General features: G+C 34.8%; 1 protein-coding gene across 3 annotated transcripts in view; it reads right to left on the bottom strand.

Moving 5' to 3' along the window:
- The window catches only part of Ir31a (Ionotropic receptor 31a), a 128,295-nt gene extending 118,981 nt beyond the window's left edge, over positions 1-9,314 (bottom strand). For all 3 annotated transcript variants that reach the window (XM_073968685.1, XM_073968684.1, XM_073968686.1), the window contains exon 1: positions 9,216-9,314. In XM_073968685.1, coding sequence (XP_073824786.1) covers positions 9,216-9,269 — 54 coding nt within the window. In that variant the 5' untranslated portion in view covers positions 9,270-9,314. The remainder of the gene's footprint in view (positions 1-9,215) is intronic.
- Between the last annotated feature and the right edge of the window lie 17,625 nt (positions 9,315-26,939).

Raw genomic sequence — 26,939 nt, 5'->3', positions numbered from 1 at the left:
AGTTGAGAGAGAACCATATTTGATCGCTAATGTAAACAAAATACATTTCAATATATGTCTGTCTGTAAGCATGCCTAATCATGCACATAATCAAAGAGGATTTTGCCGTCCGTCCGCCAATCTCTCCATGATCATGTCCAATCATGTTCATAACTTAACATCTGTATGCCCAATTAATTTCACAATATTGTGAAATTATTGATGGTGGTCAGTTGACAAATTTCGTATAAAAAGCAAATAATCTTAAATAAGATTCAATGTATACCCAATTAATTTCACAAGTTTGTGAAATTATTGATGATGATCAGGTTCGTTCGTCTTTTGAATTTCATAACTCCGCTATGAGTTGAGATGAATGTCAGAGTTTCTCATATTGAAACAAATACCCTAGAGTAAACATTAAGTGACCATGTCTAGATTCCTACAAATTCTCTCCTTTGTTATAATCCATGGTAGCAGACTGGTGATCGATACATTGACCAAAAATTTAATTTTTTGTCAAGGAGCATTTAGGCAATTTGTTTACATTTAACAAATGTAAACAAATCTGCAGTTTTCAATGCTAGAAGAATATTTCTTTGTTCTTAGGAATTCTTGCCCTTTGTGGGTATTACACAGTTTGAATGTTATGCATGTTGACCATCATGTGGAGGGGGAGAGGGGATTCAAGTATGAGGTGGGGGTATTGTTGAGGGCGGATTTTGATGCTGGAATACTATCAATACTTTGATTCATCCAAATAATTATATATATATGGGATTTGTTAAGAACGTCATAAGTACTTGACAAGTCACAGATTATTCAACATCGCATTCCAAAATTCTAATTGCTTTTAAAAATGGCTCCCCATATTTGTAATTACTGTGGAAATTCTTTCAATGTTAAACGCGAATTTTTTAAACACGTAAAACTGCATTGTAAATATTGTGGACAATTGTTTGGCGATGCTAGTCAATTAAAATTCCACCAATTGTCACCACATACTAATCAACAAAAACAAGAACAACCAACTGTATCGCAGATGAATGCAACTAAAATAGACATAATTAATCGGACCGATAAGTTATGTGAAGAGTGCAACATTACAGTGAAGAATATGATATCTCATATTCGAAGTGAGAATCATCGCAGTGTTGTTAGAAAAAATTTAGAAAAAATATAAAAAGTGCATTCAATCAAAACGTTACATGTTATGAAGTTAAAAATACTAAAGACATTATATTACCCCGTGATTTTCTAAGAGACGCTAAAGACTCAATAATAAAATGTTTAAAATTTGGGCTGGTTGAAAAAAATTGTATCAAAGTCTATATGGAACTGCAGGGACAATATGTGAAGCCCACCGCTGTAAAAGAGAATCCGTCAAAAACTACCGAGTCGACAACAAGAGAACAACTGTTTAATCACATATCTAAATCTGTGATAGTGTCCCTAGGTGATGATCTAGAGGAAATCTTTAAAAACCATGAGAATGAGCTTGTCGACAAATCAGATGAGTTTCAAGAAAGAGGTTCTGGATGGGCCTTGGAAAAACTTTCAAAATTTGACGTAAATATTAACAATGTCAATTTAACCCGGGGAGCCCAATTCATCTCAACACCAGCATCATTAAGATTAAAAAATGCGTGCATAAACATCAAAAATGATGATGAATATTGCTTTAAAAGGTTTATGGTAGCAGCACTAAGTTTGCCGAGAAAAGTAAATGCCGATAGAACGTATGCATACAAAGTCGATATAAAACAAGATATCATTCGTCTCGATACAGGAAAAACATTAAACTTTATGGGTTTAAGTTTTCCATTGGCCTTAAGGATGTAAAACAACTTGAAAACAATAACCCTGAAATCAGTGTAAATGTTTTCGGATATGAGCGACATTCCTTTGAAGGCCCATACTACCTTACAAAGGAGGAAAAGAGACATCATGTTAACCTGATTCCAAATTTGAGTATGGCATCCTTCTTCGTCTTGGGCATGCTGCAAACTACACCCCCACAGTGCTTTTTGTGAACATCGAGGTCCTTCTCCTTATGAAAATTTTGAACGCAGCCGTTGCATATACTTGTCCATTATGTGCACTTAGTTGTGATGGTAAAAGTCTGAAATTAACAGAAATATACAATTAATTAGTCAATGATTTGAGTATTATTAAATGTTGTTATATTAACGTGACATGTTCTTAATCCATATGTAATGGAATTTATCCCCATCGTTGAGTAAGATGGGGATAAATTCCATTACATATGGATTAAAAACATGTCACGTTAATATAACAACATTTAATAATACTCAAATCATTGACTAATTAATTGTATATTTCTGTTAATTTCAGACTTTTATCATTACAACTAAGTGCACATAATGGACAAGTATACATTAGCAACGGCTGCGTTCAAAATTTTCATAAGGAGAAGGACCTCGATGTTCACAAAAAGCACTGTGGGGGTGTAGTTTTGCAGCATGCCCAAGACGAAGAAGGATGCCATACTCAAATTTGGAAATTACAAAAAGATGCAGAGGGTGGGCATTATTATATGTACTAATGCGGAGAGTGTTCTTCGAAATGTGGATGGAGATCCCAATAACGGTGTTTTTCCACCGTTATTGGGATCTCCATCCACATTTCAATTTTTTACGTCAAATTTTGAAAGTTTTTCCAAGGCCCATCCAGAACCTCTTTCTTGAAACTCATCTGATTTGTCGACAAGCTCATTCTCATGGTTTTTAAAGATTTCCTCTAGATCATCACCTAGGGACACTATCACAGATTTAGATATGTGATTAAACAGTTGTTCTCTTGTTGTCGACTCGGTAGTTTTTGACGGATTCTCTTTTACAGCGGTGGGCTTCACATATTGTCCCTGCAGTTCCATATAGACTTTGATACAATTTTTTTCAACCAGCCCAAATTTTAAACATTTTATTATTGAGTCTTTAGCGTCTCTTAGAAAATCACGGGGTAATATAATGTCTTTAGTATTTTTAACTTCATAACATGTAACGTTTTGATTGAATGCACTTTTTATATTTTTTCTAAATTTTTTCTAACAACACTGCGATGATTCTCACTTCGAATATGAGATATCATATTCTTCACTGTAATGTTGCACTCTTCACATAACTTATCGGTCCGATTAATTATGTCTATTTTAGTTGCATTCATCTGCGATACAGTTGGTTGTTCTTGTTTTTGTTGATTAGTATGTGGTGACAATTGGTGGAATTTTAATTGACTAGCATCGCCAAACAATTGTCCACAATATTTACAATGCAGTTTTACGTGTTTAAAAAATTCGCGTTTAACATTGAAAGAATTTCCACAGTAATTACAAATATGGGGAGCCATTTTTAAAAGCAATTAGAATTTTGGAATGCGATGTTGAATAATCTGTGACTTGTCAAGTACTTATGACGTTCTTAACAAATCCCATATATATATAATTATTTGGATGAATCAAAGTATTGATAGTATTCCAGCATCAAAATCCGCCCTCAACAATACCCCCACCTCATACTTGAATCCCCTCTCCCCCTCCACATGATGGTCAACATGCATAACATTCAAACTGTGTAATACCCACAAAGGGCAAGAATTCCTAAGAACAAAGAAATATTCTTCTAGCATTGAAAACTGCAGATTTGTTTACATTTGTTAAATGTAAACAAATTGCCTAAATGCTCCTTGACAAAAAATTAAATTTTTGGTCAATGTATCGATCACCAGTCTGCTACCATGGATTATAACAAAGGAGAGAATTTGTAGGAATCTAGACATGGTCACTTAATGTTTACTCTAGGGTATTTGTTTCAATATGAGAAACTCTGACATTCATCTCAACTCATAGCGGAGTTATGAAATTCAAAAGACGAACGAACCTGATCATCATCAATAATTTCACAAACTTGTGAAATTAATTGGGTATACATTGAATCTTATTTAAGATTATTTGCTTTTTATACGAAATTTGTCAACTGACCACCATCAATAATTTCACAATATTGTGAAATTAATTGGGCATACAGATGTTAAGTTATGAACATGATTGGACATGATCATGGAGAGATTGGCGGACGGACGGCAAAATCCTCTTTGATTATGTGCATGATTAGGCATGCTTACAGACAGACATATATTGAAATGTATTTTGTTTACATTAGCGATCAAATATGGTTCTCTCTCAAAAAGAGCACACTCCATGTGCCTGACACGTTTGGTCACATTTTCGTTGTCAGACTTTGCAAGATTACATGGAGTTGTATCTGAAAACAGATGTCCTCTTACTAACAGACGTCTTTGAAAATTTTAGAGATGTCTGTATGAATATTCACAAGTTAGATCCTTGTCAATATTTCACAGCTCCATCTCTATCTTGGGATGCAATGCTTCTCTGCAAGGTTGAGCTTGAACTTTGTACAGATATAAAAATGTACAATTTCTGTAAAAATGCGATTAGAGGTGGACTAACCCAGTGCTCAAATAGACATTCTGTAGCCAATAATGAAGATGTTCCCAATTATGACAAAAGCAAGTCAGAAGTAAACATATATTGCTTGGACGTTAACAATTTGTATGGAACAGCCATGACAAAACATCTTCCAGAAAAAAATTTCAAGTGGGAAGAGGACTTGGAAAAATTTAATGATCCTAATGTGATACAATCATTTCCAGATGATAATATAACTGGCTATATTTTAGAGGTTGATCTCGATTACCCTCAGCATCTTCATGACAAACATAATGACTTACCCTTTTGTGCAGAAAACAAATATGTTGGAGGTTCCAAAACTAAAAAGTTAATTCCGGACTTAACGGACAAAAAATCACACACAATTCACTACTCGGCTTTAAAACAATGTTTGCAACATGGACTAATTCTTAAGAAAGTGCATAGAGTTTTGTCATTCACACAACGTGCCTGGTTAGCTCTCTATATATTAAAGAATAATATGCACCGAGAAAATGCTGAAAATGCATTTGAAAAAGATTTTTTCAAATTGCTAAATAACTCGGTATTCGGCAAGACTATTGAAAATATAGACAAGAGAAAAACTGTTAAAATTGTAACAGAATGGGAGGATAAGAATAACAAGAAGAAAAGAAATATAGCTAGCAAGCTAATTGCTAAACCAAATTTCCGTAGTCTTTCTATATTTTCTGGAAATATGGTAGCTATCCAGATGCGAAACGTAAAAGTAAAATATGATAAACCATTATATTTAGGCTTTTGCGTGCTAGAAATATCAAAGCTGTTAACGTATGCTTTCCTCTATGACTTTCTGAAAGCAAAATTTGGCGACTACTTTATTTTAAATTATATTGGGTATGATGAAGGATGAAAATAACGGAAACCCCATGATTGAGTTTGTAGGACTTCGTCCTAAAGTCTATGCTATCAAAGAAGTTGATAGCGACGATGTGAAGAAATCTAAGGGTGTTAAAAAATCCGTAATAAAAAAATATACAATAGATACATATAGGGAGTGCTTATATGATAAGAAGGTTTTGTATGACACAATGTATTCATTTAGGTCAAGACATCATACTATAACCACAGACAAAATTACAAAAATATCTCTAAGCCATCAAGACGACAAACGTTTTATAAGAGACGATGGTATAAGTACATATGCTTGGGGCCACTATAAACGAAGCAATATAAATTTAGATTCACCTGTCCCAATGGACATTGACTAAAATGTAAATTTATTTAAGATTTAAATTAAGTAAGTTCATATACATGGGTGACGTAGGGGATGGAAGATACCAAGCAACGGTCCTGACCGGCTTTAACATGGCAAAGCCCAGGATTTATCTTGGTCCCTCTTTCATCTCAAGTGGACACTGACCTCCCCGTGGTGTCACCTGGGGAACTGCCTTTAACACCCGTTAAAGGTAGTGAGCTAACATGTGCCGCGCGTTCACCCATAAGAACGTAAAAAACTTGGGTTTTGGCGTCGGGTTAGTAACCCTCCCCTAGAAAAAACAGCCTACTATGAAAAAACGAAAGAAAAGAAAAACAAACCCCTCTAAAGTTGACGAACCCCGCAAACGTTTTAAGGACCATGATCTGCGAATCTGCACCTGGAATGTTCGCACTCTTTATAGAGAAGGTGCAGTCTTCGCATTGGCAGACGTACTTGAAAAGTACAAGGCCGATATTACTGCCATACAGGAAATACGATGGATTGGGAAAGGCGTCACAGCAACACCTAAAGGGGACGCACTGTATTATAGCTGCCATGACGTAAAGCATGAGTTTGGTTGCGGATTCGTAGTTAGTCGGAGACTAAAACATCTGGTATCCAGCTTCACCCCAGTGAATGAAAGATTTGCTGCAATTCGAATAAAAGCTAAATTCTTCAACATCAGCTTTATTTGCGCTCATGCTCCCACTGAAGAAAAGGACGAACAGACCAAAGATATATTTTACGAGCGCTTAGAAGAAACATATGACCGTTGCCCTGCCCATGACATTAAAATCATTCTAGGCGATTTTAATGCCAAAATTGGAAAGGAGAATATCTTTGGCCCAACAGTCGGGAAATTCAGTCTCCACAGTGAAAATCTTACAATGGTATGAGGATGATAGACTTTGCAGCTGCAAAAAACATGGTAGTTAGCAGTACCAGATTTAATCATCTCGATATTCATAAGGGCACCTGGCTGTCTCCAGATCAAAGAACAAGTAATCAAATTGATCATGTTGTGATAGATGGAAGACATTCATCCAGCGTGTTGGATGTACGATCGTTCCGAAGCGCGAACATTAATTCGGACCACTACCTTGTTGCAGCAAAGGTAAGTACCCGTCTAAACGTTGCAAATAAAGCACGAACAGACACAACGCGGAAGTTGGGCATCGATAGGCTGCAAACACAACAGATAGCCACAGCATATTCCACTCAACTAGCCCAATTGCTTAACGCGAGCACTCCTTGTCCCGATAACATAACAACACAATGGCAAAATATTGCCCACTCCATGCAAACAGCCGCAAAATCCATACTTGGATTCCAGAGACCTCCACAAAGGAATTCATGGTATGACCAGGAGTGTCGTGCTGCTACCGAAGAGAAAAATGCGGCATACAGAGCTACTTTACAATCAGTAGCAACGCGTAGCGCACGAGAGATATCGGGAGAAAAGGAGAGAAGAGAAACGTCTTTTCCGCAAGAAAAAGAGAGAAATGGAAAAGCGGGAGTGTGAAAAAATCGAGATGTACAGGAGCCAGAATGAAGTCCGAAAGTTCTACCAAAGAGTGAAACACCAAACAGATGGCTTTGGTACAGGCACATCCTCCTGTAGAGACCTGCAAGGTAATCTGGTAACAGATACAGATAGCGTGCTCAGGATATGGAAGGAACATTTCTCCAATCTGCTGGTATCCAATAGTAGCGAAGACGATGATACCGCAGATCCCATCCCCGAAGATGGTATAGAATGTATACCGCCCGGCCAAGATGAGGTAAAAACAGCAATCAACCGGATGAAGAATAATAAAGCAGCCGGATCCGATGGCTTACCAGCCGAGTTGTTTAAAACCGGAGGCGACGCGCTGATAAGGTGTATGCATCAGCTAGTTAGCACCATCTGGCGGGAAGAACGCGTACCCGACGATTGGAACCTGAGCATCCTATCTCCCGTCCACAAGAAAGGAGATAAGACTGTATGCTCCAACTATAGGGGCTTAAGTCTTCTCCCTATTGCCTATAAGATAGTGTCAGGGATATTGTGCGAACGACTAAAGCCAATGGTCAACGAAATAATTGGACCATACCAATGTGGCTTTAGTCCACCATTGACCTGATATTTACCCTGCGGCAAATCCTAGAGAAGACCCAAGAGATGCAGATCGACACATATCACCTTTTTGTCGATTACAAAGCAGCATTCGACAGTCCCCTCCGATCAAAGGTTTCCATGCAATGTCTGAATTTGGTATCCCCGCAAAGCTCATCCGACTTTGTAAGATGACTTTAACTGATACTAGGTCCTCACTTAAAATTGGAAAGAACCTCTCCGAAGAATTTTGTACCAAAAGAGGTTTTAGACAAGGAGACAGCCTTTCGTGTGACCTATTCAACATTTTGCTGGAAAAGGTAATACGAGATGCAAATGTCAAAAGAAATGGCACAGTTTACACCAATAGCCACATGTTACTTGCTTATGCTGATGACATAGACATCATGGGACGATCAGTAAAGGAAGTAACTGATACCTTTATGAAGGTCGAAGCAGAGTCTGTGAAAGTGGGTCTGGCGGTAAACGGCGAAAAGACCAAATTGATGGTGTCTACGCGCAATGCGTCCATTGAGCTCGGACCAACTGTGGAAGTTGGTACCTACAATTTTGAGGTAGTTAAAGACTTCGTCTACCTCGGCACTGCCATAAACACAACAAACAACATCAGTTGTGAAATAAGAAGATGAATTGTATTGCCCAACAGATGCTACTATGGTTTAAGTAAGCAATTTAAAAACAAAGCCACATCTCGTCAAACAAAAATAACACTATACAAAACGCTGATACTACCCGTGCTAATGTATGCAGATAAGGCAGTGCTTGGTGTGTTTGAGAGGAAAATTCTTCGAAAGATCTACGGGCCGATTTGCGTTGACGGTGAATATCGACGTCGTATGAACCACGAGCTCTATCAGCTATACAAAGACATGAATATAGTCAAACGTATCGAGATGCAACGATTGCGTTGGCTAGGCCATATCATGAGAATGAGCGATGATGAACCCGCTAAGAAGGCGTATGAATACATTCCACATGGCGGTGCACGCAGAATCGGCAGGCCTAAGCTTCGATGGAGCATACAAGTGGATGAAGAAATGAAAAGGCGCGGTATTCCAAAAAGTCAAGCGAAAAATAGAGGGGAATGGAGATCTTTTCTTAGTTCGGTCTATAGAACAAATGTTCTGTAATGGGCCAACTAAGTAAGTAAGTAAGTTCATATACATATGTCTCTATAAACAAAAATTAAAATGTGAATATTAATTGTCTTACTGCTAGTATTTCAACATATTATCATTAAAATTTCAGCATTATTTTCATATTACTTTTTAGAAGTTGCACATGGTGTTTGTATTAATCTTTTTTTAACAATATTTTAGCAAATAACAATATATTATTATTAACATTACTAACTTTACACATAAACACCATTATTTTTACTAATTAACTATGTACTATTACTAAATACATACATTTATTTTTAGTTTGCTCCGCAATTTGTAAACTTTTTCGAGAATTTTTAACATTTAAACGTTTTCATATTTACATCATATCTTGAAATATTTGTATCTGTAAGTTCAAAGATACAGAATTTTATCAAGGATGGCAACAAGACGCTGTGTAAAAAATGAGTAGTCATTTGTTTTAAATGTAAATTGGAAATAAAAGAAACTGATGATAACATAGAGTGCGACAAGTGCAACAACATCTACCATTTGAAGTGCACCTCATTGAACAAACGTCAGTTTGACGAACTATGCAAACATCCTAATGAAAATAATTTTTGTAACGAGTGCGAATGCAGTGGAACAGACAAAACAATGATAAACAACAATGCTATTGAAAATGAACTTGTAATGATCAAACAACAACTAAAGAAACTAGATCAACTTACTAGCTTACACGAATCTGTATGTTTTATGTCTGCTAAATTCGACGATGTTTTGAGATGCGTGGGTGAAAACAACAAAAAGTTGGATGTTTTGGAAAGAGAAAATAAAGAAAGAACTCTCCCAAGTGAAGGAATCTGTAAAATTTCTTAACGATCAGAGAGTAAAGAATGATTGTGTTTTTACTGACGTAACAGCAGAAGATAACCAATCAGCTGTGGATGTTTTAGTTAATATGTCAAAGGAATTTGGAGTTGAGATAACTGAGGAAAAAAAATGAGCTTACTTTCTTAAACCAAAAAACGCTAATTCGAATAGAAAAACATTAGTCGTTAAATTTAACTCTGCAAAATCCAAATTTAAGTTAATGTCAATTAAAGGAAAGTTGAGAGAGAAAGAATGTACTAAAGGAATATACATTAATGATTATCTAAGCAGAGAAAGTATGGAATTATTTAATTATGCGAAAACACTTAAGACCGTTGGATATAGGTATGTGTATGCCGTAAATGGTAAAGTCTTTTCTAAAATGAGTGAGTTATCTAAACCTAGACTGATCAAATCTTTTGATGATGTGGATGAACTTTTGGTCAAGGCATCATCGCAGACAAGGAAGAAACCAAAGCAGGTTATACAAGTTGGAGACTGTGATTCTGATAATGCCTATCTTTCGTCTTAATGATTGTTTCAAAATACTTTTTTTTAATATTACCCAATAAAATTTATCATGATTAATCAATATTATACATCTTTTGATTCATTCAAACAAAATTCTAACAATATTTATAGAAATAATTTGCAAGTTATGTCTGTAAATGTCAGAAGCATATCTTCAATGTTTAAATTCAATAAGTTTAAAGAGATTGTTGCTAAGTTTCCCAAATTACCTGGCTTGGTAGCTGTACAGGAGACTTGGTTTAGGCAAGATTTAGTTCAAATTTTTAATATACCAGGGTATAAATCAGTGCATTGTTGTAGAGTTGACGGTTATGGAGGCACTTCTATATATATTTCGGAAAATTTTGAATTTTCTGTACAAGAAATCGCAAGTCGACATTTCATTGGTGTGATTGTCTTAAAGATTAATAACATAATTATTGAGGGAAAAACGCTAATTTTTGTTTCGTTCTGTAAAGCACCCAAATGTAAAGATAGTGTTTATGCAGAATTTTTAGAAAACATTTTTTGTCGCTATGGTAGATATCCATGTATTTTGGTTGGTGATGCCAATGTAGATATTTTATCATCAAACTTTTCATCAGAGTTGCTTAATTTGTTGATGAACTTTGATTTTAAAAATTGTCATGATCTTATCACTCGCCCTTCCAGCAATACTAATATAGATCACATTTATAGTAACATTTATAAGCCCAAGTATATTGATTCTATAGAATCTGATCTTTCAGATCACAATGTCTTACATTTTAGAATGGAATTGAATGTACGCAGTAAAGAAGTTGATTTGAGATGTACTCTTGTGTGTGATTATGAGAAGTTGGAAAATCATATTAGAAACTCAATTGATAATTTGTCACATACTGGCGACCCGTCAATAGATACGGAGAATTTGATAAAGTACTTAGGCGACATTGTTGATTCTTGTTCAGTACAAAAGCGACGGAAGATAAATGCAAAACAGAATATTACTCCGTGGATAAATGGAAATTTGCAAAATTTAATGTTATATAAAGAAAAACTTTTAAGTATGAGAAGAAAAAGAAATAATGCCAGTATTGAGATGAAACTTAAAAGAATCAGCAAAGTTATAAAAATAGCCCTTAATGAATCAAGGAATAGTTTTTATACTAACACTTTGAACGACATAAAAAATAATCCAAAAAAGTCATGGGGATTTCTGAACGAAACACTTGGTAGAACTTTCTCAAAACAAATAAATATTCAAAGTTCAAATGGAGATTTGATTCAAACCGATAGCATTAAAGCTGATTTGCTTAATACACATTTTATAGAGTCAGTGAATTGTCTAAAACTGCAAATACAAAATAATTCAGGTGATAATATTAACGATTTAAGAACCATGGTTAGAAGCAATCATACATTTCGGCTTACTTATACTACATGTGAGGAAGTTGAAAGTATAATAAGTACTCTTTCACCAAGAAAAAGCTGTGGTCACGACAAACTTTATCCTTAAGTGTTTTTAAGAGCTAAAAGCTTCATTGCACCAATTCTCACCAATATTTTTAATGATATGATTGATACTACTACTTATCCTGATATCTTGAAATTGCATAGAATCATACCAATCCCAAAGGAAACGAAATCAGTCAATGTGGACCAATTCCGTCCCATCTCAATACTTCCGATTATTGACAACATTTTTGAAAGAGTTTTACATTCCCAATTTTTTAAGTATTTTTCAGAAAAAGACTTATTAAATAAGTTCCAATATGGATTCCGTAAAGGTTGTGGCACGGAGGAAGCCTCTGTTAATGTTATAAATTACATTTGTAAACGTATAGATGATGGGTATAAAGCTGTAGCCGGTATATTTTATGATTTGTCTAAAGCGTTTGATCTGGTTGATCATGAAATTCTTTTGGAAAAGCTCATGTTTGATGGTGTAACAGGAAAAGCGGTATTGCTTTTGAAAAATTATTTAAGCGATCGCAGGCAGTATGTAGAGGTTGGTGAGATGAAAAGCTGTGTGCGTAGTGTTATATATGGTGTTCCACAGGGGAGCGTTTTAGGAACTCTTTTAGTTTCGATTTATCTCAATTATTTAAAGAACCTTAACCTACATGGAAAAATGTTCATTTATGCAGATGATATTTGCGTTTTATATCCTTATTCCCATGAAACGGTGTTAAAACCATATTTAGAAAGAGATTCGTCATTAATATTAGAATACATAAGACTGAATCGGTTATATCTTAACACCAAAAAACACAACTCTTAAGGTTTAAACCTCATTTTGGGTTCAGCAATGAGTTCAAAATATATGTTGGTCAAAATGAAATTAATGAAGTTACGCACGTTAAATATTTGGGACTGCATTTAGATGGGAAATTATCATGGGACCGCCATATTAAAGTACTAAAATCAAAAATTGCTCCAGCTATTGGCATATTATATAAATTCAAAAACAAATTTGATAGTACAACAAAATTGCTAATTTATCAAGCATTAATTCAGAGTCAATTGAATTATTTAATCATAATTTTTGGTTATAAAAAATCAACCGAATTTAAATCTCTTCAGCGTATGCAAAATCGAGCCTTGAAGGTTGTAGCAAACTTGCACATTTCTCATTCTACTGTAGATTTGTTTAGGACATGGTTCCCTACCATATTACCACTACATGGAATTTATAAATATCAAATATTGATATACATGTTTAAATGTATACACAATATTGGGCATCACACAATCATATTTTCCTGCGGACATCATGCTTTTAATACCCGCTATAGAAACAATTTGCAGATTGCCCTTTGTCAATCAGAAACGTCAAAGCAACGAATTCAATACACTGCACGATGGGGCCAATAGCAGGTTTTCGAGGCAAAAAGTCAATTTTTGAAGTGAACAATTTGAAAAAAATAGTAACGGATTTCGATTGCCAACACTCTGAATAACTAAAAATAAAAAATCAATCAATCTGGTAACATCACATTGCGACATACTGATCTGGCAATGGTGACATATTTTCTTATGCATAATTTTCGGACATTCATTATAAATAAGTAGTGAAAGCATTTTAGGCGCCAAAAAGAACATTTCAACATTTTTATATTTTTTAAACATGGAAAGCTCTTCAATGGGTATGTAAATTAAGATAGTGTTAACAAATAATAAAAATGTTATGTGTGGTAAATGTATTTTTGAGTTAAGATGTTATGTCTTTTTTGGAGTATTTTGCTTTGTTATCCATGTGTTCTCTGGAGTATAACTTTTGAGATCTAGGTAGATCTAGGATATTATATATATGTGGTGAAAGGTATTAATGTGTACTATCATTTTGTGAAAAAATTAGCTGCGCCTATCTGCGCCTTTTCATAAAAATCTGATTTCAGATGTCGTAATACTTAAAAATATGGACTTTTTATGTTTTGGTTGGAGAATAATCGGAAACCCATTAATTTTATCAATTGGATTTCGGAAAAATTTAATAGACGTATATAATAATATATATATACTAATATATAATTTCAAAGATATCGCAGGCAAACTTGGCTTTTGTGGCGGAATCTTAGCCGATTTTTACTAAATTTGGAAACCTTTTTATTAACTTATAACAGACCACAGACAAAACCATGAAATTTTAACATATGTATATAAGGGAGCTATTTCTATATCTGAACCGATTTCAATATAACTTGACAAACTTATTTGTAGTCCGAATTCCGTAACATTTTCCACATTTTATTGTAATTTGATGGAATTTGCATGCTTGTTCAATCATTTGCCTGAAATCGGGTGAACATATATATGGGAGCTATATCCAATTCTGAACCGATTTCAATATGATTTGCCAAAAATGTTTCTAGACCAAAATCCGTCACACATTTCAAATTTCATCAAGATTGGACATACATAGCGGGATTGGTGCCCAAGTACCTAAAATCGAGCGAAAATATATATGGGAGCAATATTAAAATCTGAACCGATTTCAATATAACTTGGCAAACTTATTTGTAGTCCTAATTCTGTGGTATTTTCCAAATCGCATAAAAATTGGACAGAATTTGCGTGTTTGGTTCATCAATTGCTTGAAATCGGGTGAATATATATACGGGAGCTATATGTATATATGAACCGATATGAACCAAATTTGGCATATTAGTTTCTAAGCCCATTATAAACATCTGTACAAAATTTGGAAGGTCTAGCTTGCCCCAGTGATTTGTTGCCTCGAAAACCTGTCATTGGCCCCATCGTGCACTGGTCCAAAAGAATATAATATCTTGCCTCAACATATTAAGGACATTGATGTATTTTCTGTATTTAAGAGAACACTAAAGCAGTACTTATTGCAACATGTTGATGAGCTTCTGATATATCATAATAAATGTATATAATTTTTTCATTATTTATTTATTTTAATTTGGAATTGAATTGTAATTAATTTCATTTATTGTAAGGAGCATATTAATTGTAAACATTGCCAACTAGCCTCAATAATGCCAAATGGCGCTGAGGCACTATGAATTGTACAATCCTTATATAAAAATTAAAAATTAAAAAAATTAAAAATTATAACGTTTTTAGAAATAACAAAACAATACTATTTGAAATTATAAAACAATGTGTTTTATTTCATTATTGAGTTTACATGATATTAAGGTAAGTACACAAAGAACTTATACTATTTTTCGAACGATTCCAGTCAATGGAACATTCTCCACCAGACGATCATGGATGAATTAAGCAATATGCTGAGGAATTGGTGAATTGGTTTCAAATTGAATTTTTAAATCGATAGGTCCATTCTTCACAGCTTCGTTTTGATTACTAATGTCAATAACAGCAATTGGGCTGTCTTTAAAGCTTGAATATGTGAGAAGTGGTTGCGGCTCCTTCATATAATTAGATTGTTGAAACTTGGCATACATGTCATAGAGTACTGCATGATTAATATATAATATCTGCCTCCGTAGTTCTTCAATTATAGAAACGATCTCATTTGTATGGTCATATTTTCCACTTTGATTTGATTCCACCAACAGCTTTAATCGTTCTACAAGAACATTGGGATCGTTCCAATATTCATATTTCAAGATTTACTCTCCTTAGTCCTCTACCAGTATGAGTAGCATCGATTATCTTTATTATATGAGTTATTATGGTTGTAGTTTACTTTATGTGCATTTTAAACCAGTAAAATGTTTTTATATATCTCCAAATCTGATGCATCGTAGTTTTTAGGTTTTTGATGAAAGAGGAGTTCAAATAAGCCTGGTGTGAGTGCCAAATTCTGGTTTCCTACGACAATTTTTTCATTATTTATTTTTAAAGGTTTATCTCCAAATTTCCATTCCCCATTATTATCTTTATGTGGACCGTATACAGTGTCCAGGTTATTCATATTTTCCAATTGAGAAAGATTATTTTCATAATCATAATCATCATGATCAGAATAAAAAGATTCTTCTCCTTCCTCTTCGTTGCTTGATTCATCTTGTTCGTACTCATAATCACGCGGAGTGGTTTCTTCTTTAACATCTTCCTTATATCTCTTGATACTAGAAAACGGTGGTTTCCCATACTCGGGCATATTTTTTGTCTTGGGTATCATGTATTTGGATGCATTTTCACTTGTTGTTTTAACTAATTTGTTTAATTCATCTGTTATTGGTTTGAAAGTGTTTCCAATTGTGTTGTTCGTGCTTGCTCTCCCCTTTTAATGTTTTGAAATTTTCTTTCCAAAACATTGCGGGATTGAACCAGTCGTTTCAACATTTCTTCTTCCATTGTTAGGGATATACTGTAAAATGTGGGATATAGTTACAATATAAATAGTGTATCCCTTGACCTAATCCGACATGATCATAAACCCGAACCCAACCTAACCCGAACTCAACCTAACCCGAACCCAACCTAACACGAACCCAACCTGAATGCAACCTAACCCGAACCCAAAATAACACTAACCCAACCTAACCCGAACCCAACCTAACCCGAACCCAACCTAACACGAACCCAACCTAACACGACCCCAACCCAACCTGAACATAACCTTTACCTATGAATTCAGGAAGATAGGATACTATAGATTTTTTCGAATTTGATCTACCTTATTTCTTATTCCATGTTTTGAGACATATTAAAAATTGTTTTAATACGAAAATTTTAATGTCAAGCAATTATTTGGACAGATGGCATGTTTAATTATGACCAGGATTAAACATGCTGTTAAACAGAAGATCACTCAATATCTTTGTTAGGCGCAGACATCAAGCTTAATCATTTGTCCAGTCTTTTTGTCATGAAACTCTGCGTCAAAGCCCCTCAACCCTGTTAACATCGGTGATCCCCTTGCAATGCGCTGAAATGGAGAATATTACTATCAGCGATTTCTTGGAAATTCCGAAACTAAAACCACCTTTTATCATGGATTATAGATTATATTTCAAAATTAGCCGTTGTATTTTTATAAGGGTAAATCAGACAAAACAAAATGCTATTTATGTGGGGTGGAAATTGGTTTTTTGGGAACATGAAGATAAACCTTACGGTTTTTACTAAAGCAGTTTGCGGTACCCACTGTAGTTCGAAAAAGAATTAACCGATCAGCATATATTTTTGTGGGATCATTACGAACCTAATAATCGCGTCCATTATCGAAACGGAATTAAAAAAATCAATTTTTGAAAATTTTGAACAGTTAAAATCAAAATTTCGGTTTAAAATAACGGACTCCGTCAGCAGTTTTTTAAAGACTCTCTCGGTTAAGCACATGGTTTATGTGTATAATAGTCCTAAAAAACATATAAAGACCGGAGCATCCGTTTTCGAGCTACAGTGGACACCGCTTTCAAAAGTGCCACTTCGAGGAAAAGACGGTTTTAGATTCTATGCTACATACAGAACACAATAAATGTTTCCCTTTGAAAGCTAATATCTCCGTAAATTTTTGTCCGATGGACAGGAAAATTTTGGCACATATTCCATTCTACATGTTCGATTTTTCCAATTTTATATGAAATATTGGTACAAAGTATATAAATTCAATAGAAAGAATTCATAATATTTAGGATCTTAGCCTAATTTTTAAGAATATCGGCTGCCGTTGTAGTTGCTATGTTTCCAAATGAAAACATTAACAGTTTTGGAGATTTGGTGCGAAATCTATACAAATTATATAATTTTTAGAAATATTATAAAATTTGAGGTAATAATTGTAGTTTTTTCCAGTTCAATATTTGTCCAAGTATTTTATTCTGACCCTTATCTACAAATTTGCGTTAGAGGTCAGAAGAATATTTGCATTGGTTTCAGGGACATATCCCCGTGTTGCTTTAAAAAGTCGATAATTAACAATGTTTAGCGGGGGCCATAAAATCCAAGCTAGATCTGACTCAACAAAACGCAACTAGGGCGGGCTTTTGTACTTTGGGTCTGTACTTTCCTCACTTCAAATTGTTTGCACAAGATTACCTTAAAAATGCTGCATAGTGTTATTTACCGGAAGAGATAGAGTCTGATACCCCGGTTACACTTAACCGGATTAACCAAGTGGGTTTGGATTTCAAATGTCAATTCCATTACGCAAACGTCAAATAAATCCTCTCGAAGTAGTTTAACCCGGCATTAAACTATAGTGTAACCGTATTATGATTCAGGATTATTTTTTTACTTTTAATATAATGTTAAAAAAGAAGCATTATATTTTTTTCTTAATTGTACGATTAGAAGTTTTTGGACTCGATGACAAACACTTTGATGGACTTAGTTCTATATAGTTTTGACAAATAACAATCGATCCTTATTGAACCCCACTTAATTATTCGTTAATAATAAGCTAATTCATTTTAGAAATGGATCTTATTTTGAGAGACACTCCTCTCGATAGTTACCGCGCCCATAAGCTATTTTAGTTGGTCACCGTAGCATTGAGAGCTTTGTCAGGAAGCATGAACTTGTCCACGAAAAATAGGATATCGCTGTAAACAAGACTACAAAATGTCCAAAGGATCCTCGAACAGTCTTTAAACTGCAGTTATGTTAGACTTGTATGAGTGACCTGAAGATGTTGTCCAAGCATATTCTCTTGGAACATGATGTACTTTTGGAAGTAATTTTGCGAGTGGACCGAGATAGTCCATATTAGGTTCGATTTTAGACCGAATCGGTTAGTCCCTTCGACCATTTTATTGAAAATTGTTGAATTTTTATGGCGGAGGTACCGATATGACTTAAATTTAATTGGGACAAAACATTACGAGATCCATAACTTGGACCAAATCGGTTGATCCGTTAGACAGTTATCATGAGTTCCAACCTGCCAGACAAACAGAGATACAGATGTATGGACGGTGGTAAGTACTTCCATCATCTCCAAACATATTTATGTGGAGTCTAAAATCATTATTTTGATGAGACCTATTTGCATCGTATTCTAGTGTATATAATCTCGTAACCTTAAAGTCTGAGGCTACAATTAAACGTCGGTGATGATAAGGAAAAAAACAAGTCACGCACAAAAATTCATTTGTCTTCAATATTTTCTCATACTGTTTAGCAGCAAATTTGTCTAAAATAGAATAACAAAATTTTGGCGATGGCAGTAAAACAAATTTCTAATTTGCTTTCAAGATGTAGTCCACGAAGGACCGACCCTTCATACATTGTATCCAATAGAAATTTTTTCATATACTTCCATTCCACAGTGGTCCCACTTGTATGGGAAGGTGCGACAAAAATATTTATAATCGTCGGATCAATCTAATTTTTTCAGTATATGCTAAAAATAAGTAAAAAAATACTTTAGCCAAAACATCATCAATATGGGTCCAGTTTTTCCTATAGCCCCCATGTAGCGGTACCACCCGATTTTAGGTATTTTGAAGCTTTTATCTACACTTTCGGCCCTAATTGGCTGTACTTTGGTATTTGGGGTTCCCAATGGTCAAAAACCTTCTGCGCCAAACATTGTGGTCTTAGGTCCAGGTTTCGGTATAGCTCTCATATTACGATACCTCTCGTTTTCAGGTATCTTGAAGATATTGTTTTGTATCTGTATTGTTTTTTTAAATAGTGTTATAAATTACAAAAACAGTGCTGGAATACTAAAATATAATATGTTTAGAGAAAACTTGCTAAATTGTCGCAGAGATTTGCTGATATCGATTTTTGTCGCAGTTTGGGACCAGTGTGCATTCCCACAAAACTGAACTCGTTATTTTTGTTGTTACAGGATGAGTTTTAAGCCTCGAGAGCTCTATATAGTTCGAATATGACATAAACTTGGAATATATTCATTAAGGAATTCGCATTTGATAGTGGAATGATATGACATGAAGAAGTAATTCAGATTTATTGGAAGTTTGGCCCCCCTGCGTACGTCGGTGTTTGCAGTTGTGGTATTTTTGTAGTAAACCATAATTCCAGCTTCCATAACATCTGATATACCACAATATCCACCAGTTGCTGGATAAATATACCTTAAGAAACCTTTCTATTCAATATGCTAAATTAAAAATTTTAATGCACAATTTACTAAATCTACGGACATATTATTGACCTTTGTCAAGTCTACCTCATCTGTTAGAAAATTTTCCATGTGTTGCAAGCCATTTATTGCTGAAGTTATATGTAGTTTATTTCTCCTAAATCCTAAATACCACCAGTTTTGTTAACATTTGATTAAATGTAACCAAATTGTCTACGTTCTCGTTGACAAAAATCCAATTTTTTCAGATGTGTTTACATTTAACGCAATGTAGACAAATTGGCTACATTAAGGTTGACAAAAATTAAATTTTGGACAATGTATCGCACTTTGACTCTTTAACTAACCTAATATATATATAGAGAGAAAATGTGTGTATATGAACCAGCCAAGATCACCCATATACGTTAACGTGATTGCAACAACAAAATATGTTCACTTTATTCTCATCTGTCGTGGTATAGCAAAGGATAGACTCGCTCAGAGAGACTAATGCACAAAATATTTTGAGCACCACCGATATAAACTAACAAATGGCGACCATTGAAAATTAAGTAATGAAATTCCCATACCTAAACGCTTACATATACGTCGACATGTATTTTTGATTACATTAACGCAAAAATGTTTGATTTGACCCACTGTGCAGTTACATTTAAGCTCCGTTAATTATCTGTGACGTGTTAAGTTCTGATGGTGTCAATATATAATGAATTAATGTATTGATTGTATTCCAGCATCAAGTTCCTCCTCAGTCATACCACCACCTCACAATTGAACCCCCTCACCAATCATTTGATGTTCAACATGCAGATCATACTCAAGCTGTGTAATAACCACAAAGGGCAAGAATTTCATGAACAAAGAAATATTCTTACAGAAATGAATATTAACGATTTGTTTATATTAAATGTAAACAAATTACCTGAATGCTCGTTGACAAAAAATCAAATTTTTGGTCAATGTATCGATCACCAGTCCGCTAACATGGAGAGAATTTGCAGGAATCTAGACATGGTCACTTAATGTTTACTCTTGGGTATTTGTTGCAATATGAGAAACTCTGACATTCATCTCAACTCATAGCGGAGTTATGAAATTCAAAAGACGAACGAACCTGACCATCATCAATAATTTTACAAACTTGTGAAATTAATTGGCTATACATTGAATCTTATTTAAGATTATTTGCTTTTAATACGAAATTTGTCAACTGACCACTATCAATAATTTCACAATATTGTGAAATTAATTGGGCATATAGATGTTAAGTTATGAACATGATTGGACATGCTCATGGACAGATTGGCGGACGGACGGAAAAATCCTCTTTGATTATGTGCATGATTAGGCATGCTTACAGACAGACATATATTGAAAGGTATTTTGTTTACATTAGCGATCAAATGTGGTTCTCTCTCAACTTCCCGGTCTGGCTCCCTCCCACATATATACAGGATAAATGTGTTTCTCTCCCGAAATCAAGGCCTGGCTCCCTCCCACACATATACTGGTTAAATGTGGTTCTCTAGATATACCCCACTCAATCATTTGTTTAATTCCAACTGACTCGCACAGTGGTTCAAATCGACAAAAATTGCATATTTTGGCTGGTCTTTATCCTAACTATCTGCAGATACATACATGTAAATGGGTAAATGTATAACCTTTTATTAGTATACTCTCTCTCTCTAATTGTAGTTCTCTCATATGTTCTCTAATTCATACATTTGTTTAAATACAACTCTCTCGCACAATAGGTCTGTTAAGATAAAAATTGCATCTTTTTAATAATATTTTGTATATATTTAAGCTATGTTTACATTTAAGCTCCGCTCTCCAAATACTCTCTCGATCTAGCGATCTCTCTCCATCTTGCTCTGTCTCTCACACACATAAACACACTCTCTCTCACACACACACACTCTCTCTCACACACACACTCTCTCTCACACACACACACACGCACATACATTGCCTGCACAGTGGGCCGAATAGACAAAAAAGGCGCTTTTGAATTTGGAACTCTCATTACCCCTCTACTCACCCCAAATAGAGTACTGTACTCTATAATAGAGTACGGTTGGTCACCGTATGGATAAAGCCAACTGCTTCAGTAAAAAACAGTGTTTCGTAGGCATACATGTGCGTCACCTTTCAGATGAAAAAATCTAAAAAGCTTGGTAGATTTATTGTAAAAAATTAATGAAAAATGGGTTATTTGTGCTCAATAAGTGGCTAAAACCTCTTAAACTTCTATTATTAAAAACTTACTTCCCAAGTTTTAACAACAGAAAAAGCAGTGATTTCATTTAAACCAAGACAATACTTTGTTTAATTTCTGCCTATTCGTAAAACAAACCAAAAATAGAGTAGGTGTCCGTACTATATAGAGTACTGTACTCTATACTAGAGTACGGTGGGTCACCGTACATATACAGTGACACAGAAAAGTATACATACACCCTACAAAAATGCAGTTTTGGCTAAATAATACAATTTAACAAATTCAATTTTCACAACACAGAAAAGTATACATACACCCCAAGGAAATACGAGTATTATCGTAAAATGTATGTAATTAGTAACAAAATTTATACATTTTTTAGTTTTGGCGAATGTATCTGGGTGTCTGAGATATATTTTAGAGAAAAGAACATATTTTTTGGGGGTCAAATGCCGTTATTTAGGGTCAAATTTCTTATATCCCTCGTTAAAGCCGACCCTTGCTTAATTTTTTGGTTTGTACTTTATAAAAAGCACAGAATTCGTATCAGATGGCAAATCTTGAGACCCTAGAAAGCTTTGAAGTTGTTTTTGTGCATAATATACCTTCCTAAACGTCGATAAATGCACGCTTTCCCTCAAATTTCTCAGGAAGTTAATATATTCCGCGGAATTCCTGGCGCAAATTACATACAAAATGCATTAAATTGCCTTGTAATATGGTCTGATACAATCCTTGGGCATTAATTAAATCAGAAATGTGACATATTTTGTTACAAACCTGTTCCCAAAGCTTCTAAAGCAACAAAATATAAGCACTACCAAAAAACCATGAAATTTGTACTGTGAACAACGTCGTTTTCGTATTATGATCATTACCGTTACTATAGGCGCGAAACGTTTCGTATAATTGTACATTTCTGCGTCAATTGATGCCCAAGGATTGCATCCGACAATATTACAAGGCAATTCAAGGCCTTTGCACCAAGAATTCCGCGGGATCTATTCACTTCCTGAGAAATCTGAGGGAAAACGTGCATTTCTGTGTTGTGAAAATTGAATTTGTTAAATTGTATTAAATATACGTATTAGATTAAAATAAATTTGTGCAATTATGGTTATTTTGTCACCAAGGAGCCACACAGTGCAGTTGTTGCTGTAAAAAACCCAACGATTTAGCCAAAACTGCATTTTTGTAGGGTGTATGTATACTTTTCTGTGTCACTGTACATACATAACAATACTTTATTTAAGTAATTCCATTGTATTTATTTATTATTATGTATTTATACCCTCAGCATTTATGCTAACTAGGGTATATACACTTTCATACGGGCAAACTGTGCCTCATCGAAATAATGGTTTTAGACCCCAAGTATGTTTGGACGAAATGTGTTTCAGACAATTTGGAGTTGATTTAGCCATGTCCGTCCGTCTGGCTGGTGCGCACAATAACTCTCGAACGGAGCAACCGATTCGATTCAAAATTAGGCTTTCGTAACATTTTGCCTAAACTTAGTTTAAGTTCGAAGATGGGTTATATCGGTCCACTCCTTCCGGTACCTCCCCCACAAAAGTTCGAAAATGTTCGGAAAATTTGTGCGCACGATAACTCTTGAAGGGAGTTACCGATTTGGCCAAAATTTTGTACATTGTGAAAGTTCTACCAGTCTTAGACGAAGTTTACATATGGACTCAATCGGTCCACTCCTTCGGGTACCTCCCACACAAAATTTCGGAAAAGTTCAGTTTAGGACCTAATCTCGAATCGCTTTGATTTTTGTTGTAACAACTTGTATTCGCTGTCCCCCATACGACGGTACAAGTTTCATAAGGGGCAAGTCCATACTTCCTGAGAAAATAGCCTGAAAGGTGCAAAAAACCCCTATGACACCGCGTGTAGTGGTTGGAGCGCAAGATAAATCTCGAACGGATCTGCCAATTGTCTAAACATAGTTTAAGTTCGAAGATAAACCATGTCGGTCCACACCTTCAGGTACTTCCCTCACAAAAATTCAAAAATCTTCGCAAAAAATATGCGCATGATAACTCTTGAAGGGAGTGACTGATGTAATCCATACTCTGCACATCCTAATATATCTACCCTATATCTAATATATCTACACTATATCAGGTTCGAATATGGACTATATTTGTCCACTCCTTTGGGTACCTCCCATATCGGTTCTCCCTAAGGGAACCTCCCCCACAAAAGTTCAACATTTGTGTTAATTCCTAATCCACATATTCGTCGGCAAGTTCAAATGTTGAAAAAGGGCCACAAAATTCTGAAGAGACGCTAAATACATTCAATCTGTCGGTAGATGAAAGTTTCAATTGGCTGAGGGTATATATCTGTCGGCAAACCGACTGACACTTTTTTACTTGTTTTCGTTAAAATCCGTATTATTTTGAAGAATTTTAATTTAATTTTTGATATCTAATAAAAAATTATAGAAATAATGAAAATGTAAGAAAACAATCAACATTTTCGCATGCAAGTTTCTGAGTGTAGGTGGATGTGAAAGTTCAAAAGAGAACTGAAGAAACAGTTTTCATGTGGCCTTTGTGTATTAAGAAACTATTCACGAGTTTGCTTTTTCGATAAGGGAGTAGGTTCTGTTCCTGTAAAATACGTGTATGCCTAAAAGACAGTAGGATACAGGTTTATTTTTGATATTATTACTTTATTATACCCTACACCACACTGTGGCAATGGGTATTATATCTTTGCGCATTAGTTTGTGACATGCAAAGGCAGCGAAATAGACCCATTGTTTAAGTAAGAATTGATTCTACGACTTTAAATTGGACCTATGAATTGCAAAGGTGTATTCGTTGAAATCACCTCATGCCCATTTATTAAACCCCTGTAATAATATGTGAGATTTCAACGAATATTGATTTGACAACCGCCCTCTTCAAGCATCCATGCAGATGTCAACAACATAAACAAATAACATAATAACAAAACAAAAAAGAAGAAACATCGGCTTGAATAGCAAGCATCGCAACAACACACGCGCTTTATCGTAAGCCTTTGTTACATATCGTTGTAATAATTCGAAAGCTAATATTGTTTACTATAATAAACACAAGGCAATTGAGTCAAATCTTTTATCAAACTATCGTGTTTTATTTCTTTCTATTCTCGTTTTACTTATAGTGACGGCGAAACATACGAATTGGGCGAACTAGCTCCATTGGGAAGCCTCGATAGCACTTGTTCCCCCCCAAGTCCATATAGTGCGAACTAAATATTTGGACCGAGTACAGTACTCTATATAGTACGGACACCTACTCTATTTTTGGTTTGTTTTACGAATAGGCAGAAATTAAACAAAATATTGTCTTGGTTTAAATGAAATCACTGCTTTTTCTGTTGATTTTAAAACTTGGGAAGTAAGTTTTTAATAATAGAAGTTTAAGAGGGAAGCCTCGATAGCACTTGTTCCCCCCCAAGTCCATATAGTGCGAACTAAATATTTGGACCGAGTACAGTACTCTATATAGTACGGACACCTACTCTATTTTTGGTTTGTTTTACGAATAGGCAGAAATTAAACAAAATATTGTCTTGGTTTAAATGAAATCACTGCTTTTTCTGTTGATTTTAAAACTTGGGAAGTAAGTTTTTAATAATAGAAGTTTAAGAGGTTGTATCTGTTTATTGAGCACAAATAACCCATTTTTCATTAATTTTTTACAATAAATCTACTAAACTTTTTAGAAGATTTTTTTCATCGGAGAGGTGACGCAAATGCATGCCGACGAAACACTGAAACAGTTGGCTTTATTCATACGGTGACCAACAGTACTCTATTATAGAGTACAGTACTCTATTTGAGGTGCACGTGCTCTTTTTTTAAACGTACTCTCTTTGTCCTCTATTTTCATTGGACGTACTATATGTCATCTATTTTTGATTTGTTTTACAAAAACATTTTGATACGGTTTGATATATAAGTTATAGTGAGAAACACAAAATATGTTTTATTCCTACAGTTTGGTTGCAAAAAATGTCAAGGTAAGTGAAGTGTTCAGATTAATGAGTCAAGAAAACATAGAGGTATGTGAGTTAGAGATATTATTAGACAATCTATCAATAAAAACAAACAATTTAAACAAAATGAATGTAGAACAGGTTACCGAAATTGTAAAAGCAGAAGAGAATAAAGCTTTGTTAGACCAAAGACTGGAATTAAAAAAAAAAAATATGTAGTAGAAATTCCGAACCAGGTAACACTCACAAAGCCTAAAATCGAAACTTATAATAAGGTTACAATAAACCCGTTAATACCGTGTGACATAACCTAGGATGCGATTAAATCGCTCCCAGAATTCTCCGGAAACCCGGACACGTACGTGTCATGGCGTGAGGCTGCTCAAAACGCGTACGAACTATTTAAAAGATCTTTTATTAAACTATCGTGTTTTATTTCTTTCTATTCTCGTTTTACTTATAGTGACGGCCAAACGTACGCATTGGGCGTACTAGCTCCATTGGGTAGCCTCGATAGCAGTTGTTCGCCCCAAGTCCCTATAGTGCGAACTAAACATTTGGTCCTTCGAGCCGGATTGGATCATCGCTTTGATTTTGGAAAGTCTAATAAATAATATACAGTCCACTAAGCCTGCATTACAAGGTGCGTATAGTGCAAAGTGAGCTCGTTTTACAACGTCATAGATTCCCTTTCTTGTCTATCGGTCAAAGTCCAAATCGTGGAAAGACGTACATGCATACGGGAATAAGAAATCAAAACAAAAATAAGTAATAGTTTCTTTTTTTCTCTTTATTTGTCGCCGTAACATCTGTAGAGACATCTATTGCTATTTGCTGTTGCGACATTGATCTAAAAATTCCCAAAACTGCAATAATTTGAATTGAAATATATATATCGATTACATCTGTACACACACGTTAGTATAGCTATATACACAGCATC

Source organism: Musca autumnalis, unplaced genomic scaffold (genome assembly GCF_047663935.1).
Source record: "Musca autumnalis isolate F117 unplaced genomic scaffold, ASM4766393v1 scaffold_2, whole genome shotgun sequence".
Classification (NCBI taxonomy): Eukaryota; Metazoa; Arthropoda; class Insecta; order Diptera; family Muscidae; genus Musca; species Musca autumnalis.
Note: the sequence above shows the minus strand (reverse complement) of the source record. Positions and strands in the feature narration are given on the sequence as shown.